This window comes from Salmo salar, chromosome ssa06, assembly GCF_905237065.1.
Source record: "Salmo salar chromosome ssa06, Ssal_v3.1, whole genome shotgun sequence".
In the NCBI taxonomy this organism is placed as follows: domain Eukaryota; kingdom Metazoa; phylum Chordata; class Actinopteri; order Salmoniformes; family Salmonidae; genus Salmo; species Salmo salar.
In genome coordinates, this window is record NC_059447.1 from 33,617,707 (window position 1) to 33,632,553 (window position 14,847).

The 14,847-nt window shown below is 44.2% G+C and overlaps 1 protein-coding gene across 6 annotated transcripts; it reads right to left on the reverse strand.

Annotated features, from left to right (window-relative positions):
* Positions 1-448: 448 nt before the first annotated feature.
* On the reverse strand, positions 449-11,476 carry LOC106607025 (transforming growth factor beta receptor type 3). Of its 6 annotated transcripts, none has more exons than XM_014203565.2 (18): positions 10,986-11,476; positions 9,592-9,703; positions 8,529-8,698; positions 8,292-8,429; positions 7,846-8,020; positions 7,569-7,734; positions 7,258-7,402; positions 6,683-6,875; positions 6,308-6,477; positions 5,868-6,023; positions 4,993-5,079; positions 4,646-4,837; positions 3,700-4,254; positions 2,761-2,839; positions 2,574-2,633; positions 2,048-2,149; positions 1,497-1,581; positions 449-1,293 (listed from the first exon to the last, which is right to left on the reverse strand). In XM_014203565.2, exons 2-17 carry the CDS (start codon positions 9,653-9,655, stop codon positions 1,499-1,501), a joined length of 2,535 nt encoding a protein of 844 aa, XP_014059040.1. In that variant the 5' UTR covers positions 9,656-9,703; positions 10,986-11,476; the 3' UTR covers positions 449-1,293; positions 1,497-1,498. The 6 variants fall into 6 exon arrangements, with proteins under 6 accessions (XP_014059040.1, XP_014059039.1, XP_014059041.1 ...); XM_014203566.2 differs by having other exon boundaries at positions 450-1,293; positions 6,308-6,480; positions 7,852-8,020; XM_014203563.2 differs by having other exon boundaries at positions 450-1,293; positions 6,308-6,480; positions 10,986-11,475.
* Positions 11,477-14,847: the final 3,371 nt, after the last annotated feature.

Consider the following 14,847-nt stretch of genomic DNA (forward strand, 5'->3'; position numbering starts at 1 on the left):
ATACAGTATAATGGATCAAATGCACTGACTAGTATTTCATCCAACACTTTGAGGAGTTGCTGAGGCCATGTACCTGTAGACATTCATGTAGTCTCAGTCTTTCAGACCTTTACACATCTCATTGCTTCAAGCATGTGTACACCAAGTATACAAAACATTATAGACACCTTCCTAATATTGAGTTGCACACCCCCCGGGGTACTACCATACCCTGTTCAAAGGCACTTAAATATTTAGTCTTGCCCATTCACTCTCTGAATTTCACACATACACAATCCATGTCTCAATTGTCTCAAGGCTTAAAAATCCTTCTTTAATCTGTCTCCTCCCCTTCATCTACACTGATTGAAGTGGATTTAACAAGTGACATCAATAAGGGATCTTAGCTTTCACCTGGATTCACTTGGTCAGTCTATGTCATGGAAAGAGCAGGTGTTCTCAATGTTTTGTATCCTCAGTGTATTTGTATTTACACACACACACACACACACACACACACACACACACACACACACACACACACACACACACACCTGGGTTCAAAGACTATTTAGGGTATTTCAATTACTTTCAAAGACATTTCAATGTAAGTATCTATGTCACGTCCTGACCAGTAAAGGGGTTATTTGTTATTGTAGTTTGGTCAGGACGTGGCAGGGGGTGTTTTTTTTAGAGTGTTTTGGGGTTTGTTGGGCTATGTTCTTATGTAAGAGGGGTGTTTGTTTTATGTGTTTCAGGGTTTGTGGTTAATGTTCTATGTTAGTATATTTCTATGTTCTATCTAGTCTTTCTATTTCTATGTTTAGTTTATAGGGTTGACCTTCAATTGGAAGCAGCTGCTCCTCGTTGCTTCTAATTGAAGGTCCTATTTAAGAGGGGTTTTCCTATTGGATTTGTGGGTAGTTGTTCCTTGTTTAGTGTTTGTGCACCTGACAGGACTGTTTCGTTTTTTTTGGGGGTATACGTATTTATTTGTTTCTCCTTCTTCAAAATAAAAAGAAGATGAGTATACATATTCCCGCTGCGTTTTGGTCTGATCCTTACGACAATCTGGATATTTTTCAGTACTTAAATATTGGAATGAATTTGGAAATGCTCAACTACACAGACAAGTGTATTTACAAATATAAAAATACTGCATTATTTGAAAATACAAGGAAAATAAGTATTTAAATAACAAATACTTAAATATGCATGTATTTCAACCCAGGTCTGACACACTCACAGACACACACCAGGTGTTTCATCTTCTGTCCCACTTTACCCTCGGTCTCAGATTTACCAGAGGAAACACTGAAAATGAGATAGAGAATGATAATATTGTATTTCTTACACATGATACGAGATATCACTATTGCAATCTGCAGGTGCTTGACTAATTCACAAAGGGCGCTAGTGCCACCATGATAAGTCTATAGAATACTAGTCTAAATTTGACATTCTCTTTACTTTGTGGTCCCCCAGCTGCTGTGTGTGTTGCTCACGTTCCATCTCACCTCTACACAGAGCTGTTGGAAGAGTCTAATAAGGCAGGGTTAGTATTCTCCATCAGGCCCCCTCTTCTGGTTGGTGGAGGAGCCCCTGCAACCAATCATATGTCAAGTGTGTCACTAACATTTATACATGGTGAATAAACCCAGCATTTCTCTCAAAAATAGTAAGAAAGTTGTAATAGTATCTTCTCTTACACTAGGTCAAATCAAATGTTGTTCGTCAAATGCTTTGAAAAAACAACAGGTGTAGACTAACAGTCTACACTAACAGTGTAGACTAACAGCCCTTCCCAACAAAGCAGAGAGAAAGGAAAATAGAGAAATAATAGAATGAGTAACGATAACTTGGCTATATATAAGGGGAACCGAGTCGATGTGCAGGGGTACGAGGTAATTGAGGTAGATATGTACACATAACTAGAAATAAAGTGACAGATAATAAACAGTAGCAGCAGGTATAGAATGTTCTCTGTTTATTTGTGAATATGGTGGTATAGCTCAGTATTTTGGCCTTTGGTCCAGGATAGACTTTAGGAACTGTCCTGTGTGGTTACCTGTGTGAGAGTAGATGCACCACAGCGCCCCCATCAGGCTGATGCCCAGAAGGAAAGCAACAAACACAATCCCCAACACTGAGCCTGTGTCTACCCCTGAGACTGGGTGACAAAAACATGGGAGGGAAAAGTAGTAGTTAAGCCAAATCCAAGTTACTACCACTGTTGTGATAATAAACACATGTAGGAACATCCGGGAGTTGATATTATGGTTAGGGTTGAACCGGGGTGTGGACATGAAGCTAGGGTTAGGAATGAGGCTAGGGTTAGGGTTGAACTGCTAGGGTTAGGGTTGAGGCTACATTTAGGGTTGAACCACTAGGGTTAGCGTTGAGGCTACGTTTAGGGTTGAACTGGGGTGTGAATATGAAGCTAGGTTTAGGGTTGAGGCTAGGGTTAGGGTTGAACCACTAGGGTTAGGGTTGAACCACTAGGGTTAGCGTTGAGGCTACGTTTAGGGTTGAACCGGGGTGTGAACATGAAGCTAGGGTTAGGGTTGAGGCTAGGGTTAAAGTTAGTTACTTACTGCTGTGGGCTGGGATAGGCTTGGGCAGCTGAGACACACTGGGCATTTGACCTCTCTGACCTAGAGAGAGAAAGAGAAAGTTGGATAAGAAGAGAGAAACACCCTTTTACACAGAGTGAAAGTAAATTACTTCAGGCCCATGTAATGAGGAGGTGGACCACACCACCAATAACCATCTACTACTCACCAGCAGGTGGCGCCAGCTGTCTGGCCACACCAACAGGCTGATAGACCAGCATGGGTCTGGAGAAGTTTCTGTACTCACACTGCCAGAGAGAAGAGAGAGGAGAATAAGCAGTGGCGGATTTAGGTATAGGCAACATGGGCAGCCACCCAGGGCGACATCTTGCCGTGAGCGGCACGGGGCGCCTGCACAAAACAAATCGGAACGGTGACATTTGCTCGTCACGTCAATAATATCATGTCACCGTGTGGGACTGTGGATCAATTAACCTTGTCGGAGTGAGCGCCCTGATTCTAGTTTGTGAGCTAGGCAGGCTACTGTCTGGGAAGGTCTCCCACTCAGTACGAGATGGGGAGGGGGGCAGGGGTAGGTTGACCTCAGGTCTCCCAACTGGAAGCCTGAGGTAGGGGGAGCGGGAGAATCTATCAAATAGTGCACCTCTAAAACTTTGTACAGTACTAATGCAATTAGTAAAATCAGTCACACTACGAAATGCTACTAAATAAACCACAATTCATTCATAATACTGTGAATATATAGTTTCACAGACATATTGTTGCATTATTTTCTGGTTTGAAATGGTTAAGAATAATATAAAAGCAGTCTGCACACCACCAAGGTGAATTGGTTTAGTCTTGACTCTTGGTTGACAGTGTTGGGTGATGGGTAATGTATTGATGCTCGAGTGCCAAATCAACACAAATTTGGTTCTATTTGTCTTCGTTACTTCTTTTTGATATTTCTGAGTCATATTTTTGTATATATTTTTATATTTATATTGTTTTAAATGTTATGATTATTTATTTGTGTTATTCCAAATGTCTGAATAAAAATGCCAGTTAGTGCAGAATGGTGCTTTTTTGTTGTTGCAGGGGGTGTGGAAGTCATTACTATTAGTCATTAATACTTCTAGCCATTATGAATATACAACATGTACTGTACCTGTTGGCTGGGTAGTTTAGATACGAGGGCAGGGATATGGAGGCCCCAGGGTTTCGGACAGCCACTCTGTATTATGGCCGTTGGAGGCCCCTGGGTCACTGACTCAGGGCCACACAGACGGATGCGACAGTGCAGGAACTGGACAGAGTTGTTGTAGATGGGCCGAAGGACAAAACTGAACCTCAGTCTGTGTATCTGGTCCTCCTCTCCTCCCATTCCTCCATCGCTCTCCTTTCTTTTGGCTCGTCCTCCTCGTCCCCTCTTCCCACCGTGTTCCCTTTTTCTCAATCCTGCTTTGTTCCTCAAAGCCCTTCCTGGATGCCTGAACGACAGGCCTCTTGGTACCTCCTCTTCCTCTTCATAATATTCCTCATCATCCTCCTCTTCCTCCTCATCCTCTTGGCCATGTGTCATGTTGCTGAGTGTCAGTGAGGAGTCAGCAGAGCAGCCGTCTCTAATGACTGACCAGCCAGGGGACACACGGGGGTCTGATAGGGGAGACACCATGCAGGACCGCACCTCCACACCCCCACCGAGGGCCCCCTTGGCTGAAAGCTTGGCAAAAACAGTCAGAGAAAATATGGGTAACACATTAGTTGATATTTTGTAAGTAGAGTGTAATAAGTATTGTAATTACACTAGTACTGTAATTTGTAGTACTCTGTTACAACCTGCTGTGCTCTAGTGCTGTAATAGCAGGGCTACAGAGTTCTTATAGAAAGGACTTATTGTGACATATCTAGATGTGATTATAATAGCCTTCTGGAAGTCTGCTCTGGGCTTGAGGCAGCTGATACTGTAGAAGACTAGCAGAGGGAGAAACACAAGTAGCATTTGCAGCAGGAGCTATATCAGCAGCTAGACAGACAGGCAGACAGACAGGCAGACAAGCAGACAGGCAGATAGACACACAATTAAACACACACACATAGCTAGGCAAACTGACCTCCACATAGACACGGTTGTCAGCGGTGATGGCACAAGGACCGGTCTGCCTCTGCTCATAGCCCTCTGTAACAAACAGCTGCAGTGAGACCAGTGGGCCGGCCCTGGCCCTTGGGAGAGGCCCCGGCCCCTGCAGAGTGGGCTGCTCCACAGGAAGGCTTGGGACACTGGGGACTGCAGCCAAACAGCTGAACTTAGAGGACAATGGAAAAGAGGGAGATGTATGGAATGATAAGGACAAGCATAGATATACATGTCTCTGTCTCACACACACACACAACAAACACACACTAATATGGAGTGAAATTGGACCACACACACACAAACACACAACCTGTATCATCTCACATGTATGACCAGTGGAGTCCACTCTGTGGGCTCCTCGTCTGTCTCATTGCCCACGGCAACCAGAGGCTTGTTTCTCCATAGCAAAACCTGAGAGGATGGATAGACACAAACATGACAAGTCATGTACTGTAAGAGTTGAAACACTAGAGCAGATAGGTCAGTGAGAGGTCAGTAGATATATTAGTAGATCCTAGTTCATTCACATGCTACATGTCTGTCTCACTGCCTCCCTCCTCTCCTGCTCCCTTTCCTCCCAGACCTCCACCACTCCCACTACCCAGCCCCCTGCTCCCATACTCTCGTCTCCAGGCCTAGCTACACTCAGGCTGATCAGCAGTGTTCCGGACACTCTGACCTAGGTCACCCAAGTGGCGCCTGGGGGAGATAAGACAGACTACTTACACAACCTCAGGGGCCCTTCAGATCACACTAACCAACAACAACACAATTACAGCACTGCTCTTCTACTCTCTTCTCTTGTCCTCTGCCTTTCTACTGTACCTCTCTCGCCATCTATCTCAATCTCACACACAGATACAGACACAGAGACACAGAGACACAGAGACAGTGAGGGGCTCCATAGTGACCTCCGTGTCCCTCTCCCCCTCCCCACCTAAGGGAAGCCCATCCCTGCTCTATCTTCCCATCAGATCTGCCTCTCTGATGAGGCTGCCGGACGTCCCAATTACACAGCTCTTTCTGCTGACTGTGTTTAGCACAGAATCACTTGTAAATGGCTGCACCCAGACCCATGGTTCCATTACCATTTTGGACTCCATTTTGGTGAGACAAAAACATTACAGAAACCTTTCACAAAACATGTTAAAATGTTCTCTGCAGATATTTTACCCCTTAAAACCACCTCTCTGTCTTACCGCGTTTTTGTACTGTACCCCTCTGGGCTCTCCCTGCAGCAGCCCTTCAGTCCCACAGGAAATGACCGGGAATGCCAACAAGAAATGGCTGCTGTTGGACTGGGCCAGGCACTGAGGATCCCGCAGTGTCACCTCTGACACTGGGAGAGACAGGGTCTGTGTGAAAGAGAGCATCACAAAAGCTACACTAAGTACCATCATAAGAACCTACAATACACTGTAGGTCTACATGCAGTATATTGGTATTAGTATGGCATAACCTCGCTAACAGGCTAACATGCTAAACTACCAGTTCAACCATAACCTCGCTAACACGCTAACACGTTAAACTACCAGTTCAACCATAACCTCGCTAACTACGCTAAACTACCAGTACAACCGTAACCTCGCTAACACGCTAACACGCTAAACTACCAGTACAACCACATAGTGAAAGTGACCTGCAGAATGTGTCTGTCCACGGCCACGTTGAGTCGTCCGTCCTGACACTGCACACTGACGGCCTCCCAGCCCCCACTGGTCCTTCCACCTCCCTCACTCAGCCACTGTCTCAACCTGCGCTCCTGGACCCAAGGGGGCCTGTCATCCAGCATACGCACAGGGGGGCCACCTTCTGTGTGGAGGGAGAGAAAGAGAGAGAGGTGTGCTAACACACAGAACAGCACCTTTTTAGGGATAACATGACCTTCAATATAGGAAGACAACATAATTAATCAGGAGAAACACCAACACAAACACACTGTTAGGAAACACAAAATAAACCATCCAGTTCACTCACACAATGAGGGACACAAGAGACACACACAGGTCCTGACCTGTCCCGCCCCCAGCCAGTCTGATCACAAAGTGATTGGCCAGGTCAGCCTCTGTGTATGAGGCCACTTTGGGAAAGCCACTCTGATTGGCCCAGCTCAAAAGGTCATGGGTGGTAGAGAGGTCAGAGGTGAGCATGCTAGTCAGTGTCAGGTCAGGTTCCGGAGGGTAGAGTGGGGACACGCTGTTGGAGGACTGAGAGGAAAGAACAAGGGAGATAGAGAAATGGTAAAAAAAAATGCATAAATGGGATGTTTGTGTTACAAGATAACCTGACAAACGCTGTCAAAGCCAAGTTGAATGTGTTTATTTAACAACAAGATAACCTGAGAGATATGTCCATTGATATTTTGAACTCACGTTGAGGTTTTGAAATCACATTTAGCTTGGCTTTCACTCAATGATTGTATTGCTCCTTTCATTTATTTAGCTATTTTGTCCATTTCATCATTATTTTTTACTTAGAACCATTTTATGACTTTTATACCAAACTCCAGAACAGGTGAAGGACCCATTCTAGCCCACATGATAAGAGAAATACCATAATGTGTCAAGTTTTACTGGATAGTGTCCTCACATAGACAGAGATGTGTCCCCGGAGCCCTGGGACTGTGAGAGCCCAGTTGACTGGAACGGCACTAGTGAGGATCAGCACCAACTTGTGCCACCCAGCATTGGCCACTGGGGGCACCAGAGAAATAGTCACCTCCACCTGCAGAGAGCTGGGATAGAGGAAGAGACAGGTCACTGAATAGCATAGAGGGAGAAAATGCTTATAAAATGATTAAGGGATAACTCAATAGCTCAACATTATATTACTTGAACAGCTTCAGAGATTGATATTCTCCACATGATTTTCTTCACATGCTGGAGACGTCCTAAACTTACCCACAAAGCCCTGACCCTGCTGAATGGAGCTTGATGACATGCACTTCTGGGTCGCCTCCGCCAACTGGAGCACAGCCCTGTACTTCCTGTGGCTGCAGGTCAGAGGTCAGGTAGTTATGTGACAGGAACAGAGACTGCAGCTGGCACACGCGGGGCATGGTGGTATCTGGAAGGCAGAGGGGAGACTTGGTTGGAGAGGGAGAGAGAAGGTCAGAAAGACCAGAGTCGTGTATTAGTTGTATGTGTGTGTGTGTGTGTGTGTTTCGGGCTGGCTCACCCTCACCCACGCGGACATAGACACGGTTGGCACGGGCTGTGTGTGTGAGGGAGGACAGGGAGCCATGGCGATGCATTGCCCAGCGCAGCAAAGCCCGCGGACGGAAAGGCAGAGAGGGCACAGGCTGCACCTGCACTGCCAGACTGTAGGGCTGCACTGTAGAGTTAGGAGAGACCTGGGGCAAAGGGGGGGCACTGTGGTTACAGAGAGACACATGACAACACATAGTAATAGAAACATTCATTTGTGGGGGCCTATGTTTCTAAAACAACACAAATGCACAGACATACACACAAACACACTGGAGGGGTCAGTACTTTTATCCGTTCCTCATGGGAGGAAGCAAATACTCTCATCAAAACTGTGTTTTTTTGGGGGTGAATGACAGATGAATGACTAAAAGAGGTACACACACACACCACACGAGCACGCACGCACAGACTGACCTGCACCAGCACAGGCAGATCCGGGGGTAGTCTCTCAGCCTCCAGCCACCAGCGCACTGGTTTCTTGGAGCTCAGTACCAGGATGAGGGTTTGACGGGGGGGATGAGTCAGAGACAGGGGTCTCAGGAGCACAGTCACCTAGAAGGGAAGAGAGGGGGTCAGGGCAGGGAGGAACAGCGTATTGGGAGTGGGAGTGGGTGTGGGTGTGTCCTACTGTGAGGAACAGAGAGGGAGCACCTGTTTGTCAGGGCTGCGTGTCCCTCTCCCCACAGCGATCACATGGGTCTCTTTCTCCCCGCTCTCTCTGGCTGCACAGCCCGGGCCGGCCTCAAAGCGCTCCAACAGCCCCTGCACAGGGTGATGCTCCCCCGCTGGAGACAGAGAGCACTGCAGTTCCCCACAGTCAACTGCACAGTTGCAAAGACAACTAGATGTCACTCAAAATGGAGCTACGACTGTATACTCTGTTTACAGGGAACATTGAGGACAAACTCATATAGATTGGGTCTCTGGTGGGAGAGATAAAATGAAAAATAAAACACTTGATGTCCCTGAAAAATACAACACAGAGAGACCATCTGAACTTGGTATGAGGTTTGGTAACAGGCAGGATGGACGGGGTCAGCAGCAGACTCTCTGCTCTCACTGACAAACAGGAGCAACAAGTCTCTGTCAATCCACCACATAAACACACTAGTGCTCCAATCGACTGCTCTGGTCTCAGACAAGCCCTCTCACTCAGCCTCTCTGTCTACATCTCAGTCTGTCTCTGGTTCTTGCTCTCTTCTTCCAGTCAGTGGCTGTTGGCCCACTATTACTAAAAGACAGCTTGTTGTTCTCGGACTGAACAGAGCTAACTGGGGAGTGCCCCCTGACTGAACTTTCAATTATTTTTATTTTTTTACGTCTCTGAATATTCCACTTTCACTTTGCTAAACCAAAATCTGACCTTTGACACATAGCTCTTTGAAAGCAGAGTCACTCTGGGTGGTACTTTTGAGAGAAAGTAGTGAAGTTGTACTATTCAGTATTGAAACATCCCGTAGAATTAACAGTACCTCTATAACTGTCTCTTACCTCTTCCAAGAATATCTTAAAGAATCCCACAGCCCCCCCCATCTTTTTAAAAATTATAAATAAAAATGGCCTTTCATGAACTCGCACTTGACCCCCCCACCCCCCAATAGCACTGACTTTGCTGGCAGCTACTTTATTGAGGAAAATGTACTTACTATGACCGCGATATGTGGATAAGAGCGTCTGCTAAATGACTAAAATGTCAATGTCTTGTTTCCCTTACGTGCTGTTCTCTCCCCCAGTAGAAAGAGGAAGAAGAGAATCCACCCTGTCGCTGACACCATCATGACTATTCTCCAGGAGTGAATTCAATGGGAGAGTCCCTCTTGCGTCATCTTGAGGGGGGAAAGAGAGTGATTAATACAGTGGTCTAGACGGAGTCTTTAACAAGAGACCAAGTTCTCCATGTGCATAATGTTATATTGGACAGGCTGAGAGAACGGATGGATAATATGTATCCAAATAGAGGAGGAACAAACACTAGAGCAAGGACAGAGTTTACCCAGGGAACAAACAACATAACAACGTCATCTCTCCCACTGGATTCTCATTATCACTGCATTATCAGAACTTCCTCATTCTTCTCCCATTCTGGACAGTGTCACACTCTTGGTGAAATGTTTGTTCTCTGTGCTCTGCCAATTGCAACTCTCAAACATTTGTCAATAATATGCTTTAAAGGCTAAATCTGTGATTTCAAAATGCCTGACTGATAAGATGAGGGAGGGGGCTGAGGAAAAGTAAGCACTTTCAAATTGATAGGAGCTTTGTGTACCATGCAATCAGCTCTGACATTCAATGAGATTGACATGATAGTATTAAACATATTTTGACACCATTGTTACACACATCCTATAATGCTGTGAGACAGAATTGGAGGTCGTTGTTCTGCACCGGTTGACCAGTTTATTGTCCTTGGGTGGGCTCCCGAGTGGCACACCGGTCTAAGGCACTGCATCTCAGTGCTAGAGGCGTCACTACAGACCCTGGTTCGATTCCAGGCTGTATTACAACCGGCTGTGATTGGGAGTCCCATAGGGCGGCGCACAATTGGCCCAGCGTCTTCTGGGTTAGGGTTTGGCCAAGGTAGGCAGTCATTGTAAATAATAATTTGTTCTTAACTGACTTGCCTAGTTAAATAAATATAAAAAGGACGGACGTCAGAGGACGTCCAGACAACACACACCGACTCATTGAAATAATGACTGCGCAAAACGCTAATCTCTTCTATTCAAACTTGCCCAGAAAGAACTCACCACGAACTGCAAAATAACGGCTAATGGGACCGGAAACAAAAATGTAACAGTTTATTGGCCTTGATGGGTACTGTGAGGATGCAGAGGAATAAACTATATTTTTTTCTCTAACAGTGTCATTCAAAACAGTTTTTATATTATTTGTCTCGTGTTGCTGAATCCCTTGGCTAATTCATGACAAATATTTAGAACTTCACTCGAAGAAAAAATGCATTAGCCCAGCCAGAATTCACTAGAAATAATACAAAAATAAATAGTCAATAAACCTACAATGATTCAATTTAAACGGACCACAACTGACAGCACTTCGAAGATCTCTCCTGACTTCTGAATACAGGCGATAATAAAAGTCGTAACTCACCGGTGACAGGTCCCCGTGGAGCGGGACGTTAAAAGCAGTCTGGAGATCAACTATTGATTCTCAGGTTAAAACCATTCAATCATTGGTTAAGACCAGTGACCACAGGACTGTATTGTCGTATATCACAGCGGGCTACACACCCTCCGTCCCCTCTTTCAATACTAGAGAAAATAACAGAAAATTGCCTTTCCCAAATCTATGGGCTGCTTCAGGCGTCCAGAGACGCACTGGATGGCATTTCAGATGGGGTATTGCCTTGACATCATCATTTCCAATAAGCCAAAGAAATCAAAAGTTAAGAGAGCTTTTTTTTTTTTTTAGAGGTGGGATACGGAATTTAAAGAGATTCCCGCGAAATAGTATAAAAGCGAGGGGAGGGGCAGGGAATGGCGCGGTAGACGGGAGGGAGGAAAGATAATAGGTTCTAAAAACGCACAGAAACGTAGAAGGCAACAGGAAGAAGAGAGTTAGAGAGGACGAAGCGTAGAGGGGAAGAGGAGGGATGGTGGGAGGGTAAATAAATAGGAACGGAAGGCTGGACTTGAGAAGTTGGAGAGGCAGGGGTAAAGTGAGAGGAATGCAGAGGGAGGAGGGAAAGGAAAGAGAGATTAATGAGATATGGTGAAAAATAATTAGACCATAAAGTACACTGTCATTATTTTTATTTAATGTACTATTGTAAGGCTTCCAGCTGCAACATGATTGTGAGTTTGCTCAACAAAATAACATTCCAGTTGATTCAACATACAATTGTTTGCATATTTCCCAGTGTAAAATGAAACTCTTTATGACAATACATTACATACATCATACAGGGGCGGAAATCCCGGGGGGGACACGACCCCCCCATCCTGGGAAAAATATGATTTGTCCCCCCCAATATATCACTGAAACATAACTATGTAATTTAAATAATATTAATAATACGCAATGAAAGCAATTGTGCTGATTATAGACACTTAATAGCGCGTTTTTAAGTTTCAAAAGATTGCAACCCCCCCACCCTTTGCCTCACAATGGTTTGATCCACTGCCAGTTCCTTAGTTTGCTAGGTAACAGAGAGGTCGTATCTACTGTCTGAAAGGCACTCAATGCACGTAACTGAAGTGAGGTTAATCCAGTCAATCGCGCACACACACTAGCTGAATATGCAGAGCTAGCGCGCAAATATGAACTATTAAGCAAGCTAGTACCTATTCCATTTATGTGGCGTCGTCAAAGATGGAATCAGCATGCAGATGATGTAAGTTAGTGCTTCAAAGTCCCTGTGATAAGGTTAGCGATAAACTGAAATCCAAACTGAACAGAACTACACTCTCTTCTACCATTGTCTTAAATATATTTAATGGTCTCGTTGCAAAAGCTAAATTGTCGCAAGTGAACTTTTATTTATTTATTTTATTTCACCTTTATTTAACCTGTTGGGGGTAGGGGGCAGTATTGACACGGCCAGATAAAAAACGTACCCGATTTAATCTGGTTACTACTCCTGCCCAGTAACTAGAATATGCATATAATTATTGGCTTTGGATAGAAAACACCCTAAAGTTTCTAAAACTGTTTGAATGGTGTCTGTGAGTATAACAGAACTCATATGGCAGGCAAAAACCTGAGAAGATTCCTTACAGGAAGTGGCCAGTCTGACAAGTTGTTGTTCATCTTGGCTCTTTTTATTGAAGACTGAGGATCTTTGCTGTAACGTGACACTTCCTACGGCTCCCATAGGCTCTCAGAGCCCGGGAAAAAGCTGAATGATATCGAGGCAGCCTCTGGCTGAAACACATTATCGCTTTTGGCAAGTGGCCGATCAGAGGACAATGGGCTTAGACGCGTGCCCGAGTCGACCTCATGGTTTATTTTCTTTCGTCTGTTTACCTAAATGCAGATTCCCGGTCGGAATATTATCGCTTTTTTACGAGAAGAATGGCATAAAAATGGATTTTAAACAGCGGTTGACATGCTTCGAAGTACGGTAATGGAATATTTAGAATTTTTTTGTCACGAAATGCGCCATGCTCGTCACCCTTCTTTACCCTTTCGGATAGTGTCTTGAACGCACGAACAAAACACCGCTATTTGGATATAACTATGGATTATTTGGGACCAAACCAACATTTGTTATTGAAGTAAAAGTCCTGGGAGTGCATTCTGACGAAGACAGCAAAGGTAATAACATTTTTCTTATAGTAAATCTGACTTTGGTGAATGCTAAACTTGCTGGGTGTCTAAATAGCTAGCCCTGTGATGCCGGGCTATCTACTTAGAATATTGCAAAATGTGCTTTCACCGAAAAGCTATTTTAAAATCGGACATATCGAGTGCATAGAGGAGTTCTGTATCTATAATTCTTAAAATAATTGTTATGCTTTTTGTGAACGTTTATCGTGAGTAATTTAGTAATTTCACCGGAAGTTTGCGGGGGGTATGCTAGTTCTGAACGTCACATGCTAATGTAAAAAGCTGTTTTTTGATATAAATATGAACTTGATTGAACAAAACATGCATGTATTGTATAACATAATGTCCTAGGTGTGTCATCTGATGAAGATCATCAAAGGTTAGTGCTGCATTTAGCTGTCTTCTGGGTTTTTGTGACATTATATGCTAGCTTGAAAAATGGGTGTCTGATTATTTCTGGCTGGGTACTCTGCTGACATAATCTAATGTTTTGCTTTCGTTGTAAAGCCTTTTTGAAATCGGACAGTGTGGTTAGATTAACGAGAGTCTTGTCTTTAAAATGGTGTAAAATAGTCATATGTTTGAGAAATTGAAGTAATAGCATTTCTAAGGTATTTGAATAACGCGCCACAGGATTCCACTGGCTGTTACGTAGGTGGGACGATTTCGTCCCACCGGCCCTAGAGAAGTTAACCCGGGTAGCAAAGATTATAGCAAACACCACTGAAACTGAATTGGTGCTCGCTAGCTTTGCAAATTCAGCTATTGTTGGAAGCCAGCCAATATGAAACAAACTATTAAAATTACAAAAGGTTGCAGCATATGTTGTGTAAATGGTGAACTCATACAGCTGTCAACTCTTGTCATTTTAATCCGTTTCACATTTGCTAGCTACCTTTTAGATCGAAGCCCAAATAGAATGATTGAAGATGATAGAAGCCCATCTCCTACTGTAAATAACCTACACACTGTGTGTGTAGCCAGCCAGCCAGCCAGGTAGAAAAATGGCAGAAAAATAAAAGACGGACATCAGAGTATTTTTCAATACACCAAAACGCATAGTAAGAACCCTAGTAGCCTAATATCTCAAAGACTAGTTGATAAAATGTTCATAAGAAAGAAATGAAATTCTAATGGAAATGTTTCACAATGATGTCATTAGGCAGAGCAGGCAACAGATGGCACACAGACAGCAGAGTTGGGGACAGATATGCAGGGACAGACTGGCAGAGACAGGGAGTCTCAGGTAAGTTTGTTTGGCAACATTATGAAAGGTTCTCCATTTTTTTGACTTGTAAAACAGGAACATAATTGGAAAATGCCATGGATACCCCCACTCTCAACTTAAACTGGTGACTGAACTAAGATTTGTTAAAGGCAATGGTATTGCTGTTGTGATTAGTTGTGTAGTTTTGGGTACCGGTAGTTAGGAGTACGGCAAACACCTTATTTCTTTGGTTCCTCAATATACATTTACCATATTACAATGTAGGCTATGTGTTACAGCACTACTTTTGGTGTCCCCCTCAGGAATTGCTCTTGAGAAAATTTCATGTAATTGTCCCCTCCAAAGTTGATATCAGATTTTCGCCCCTGACATCATAAGGCTTTTCTTTGAGGGCCTAGTTACACCCTAACACAGTGGCCTGAAACTCCTGGTTTATAGGCTGTATTAAGCCTGCAA

Excerpts from the sequence above, each read along its gene's own strand:
- LOC106607025 (XM_014203564.2), bottom strand. The coding sequence starts at position 9,655 with ATGATGGTGTCAGCGACAGGGTGGATTCTCTTCTTCCTCTTTCTACTG. Across the intron at positions 8,021-8,291 it reads ATCTGCCTGTGCTGGTGCAG|GTCTCTCCTAACTCTACAGT; the intron begins GTCAGTCTGTGC and ends CCTTTGCCCCAG. Across the intron at positions 5,080-5,867 it reads GGGTACAGTACAAAAACGCG|GTTTTGCTATGGAGAAACAA; the intron begins GTAAGACAGAGA and ends CCATCCTCTCAG.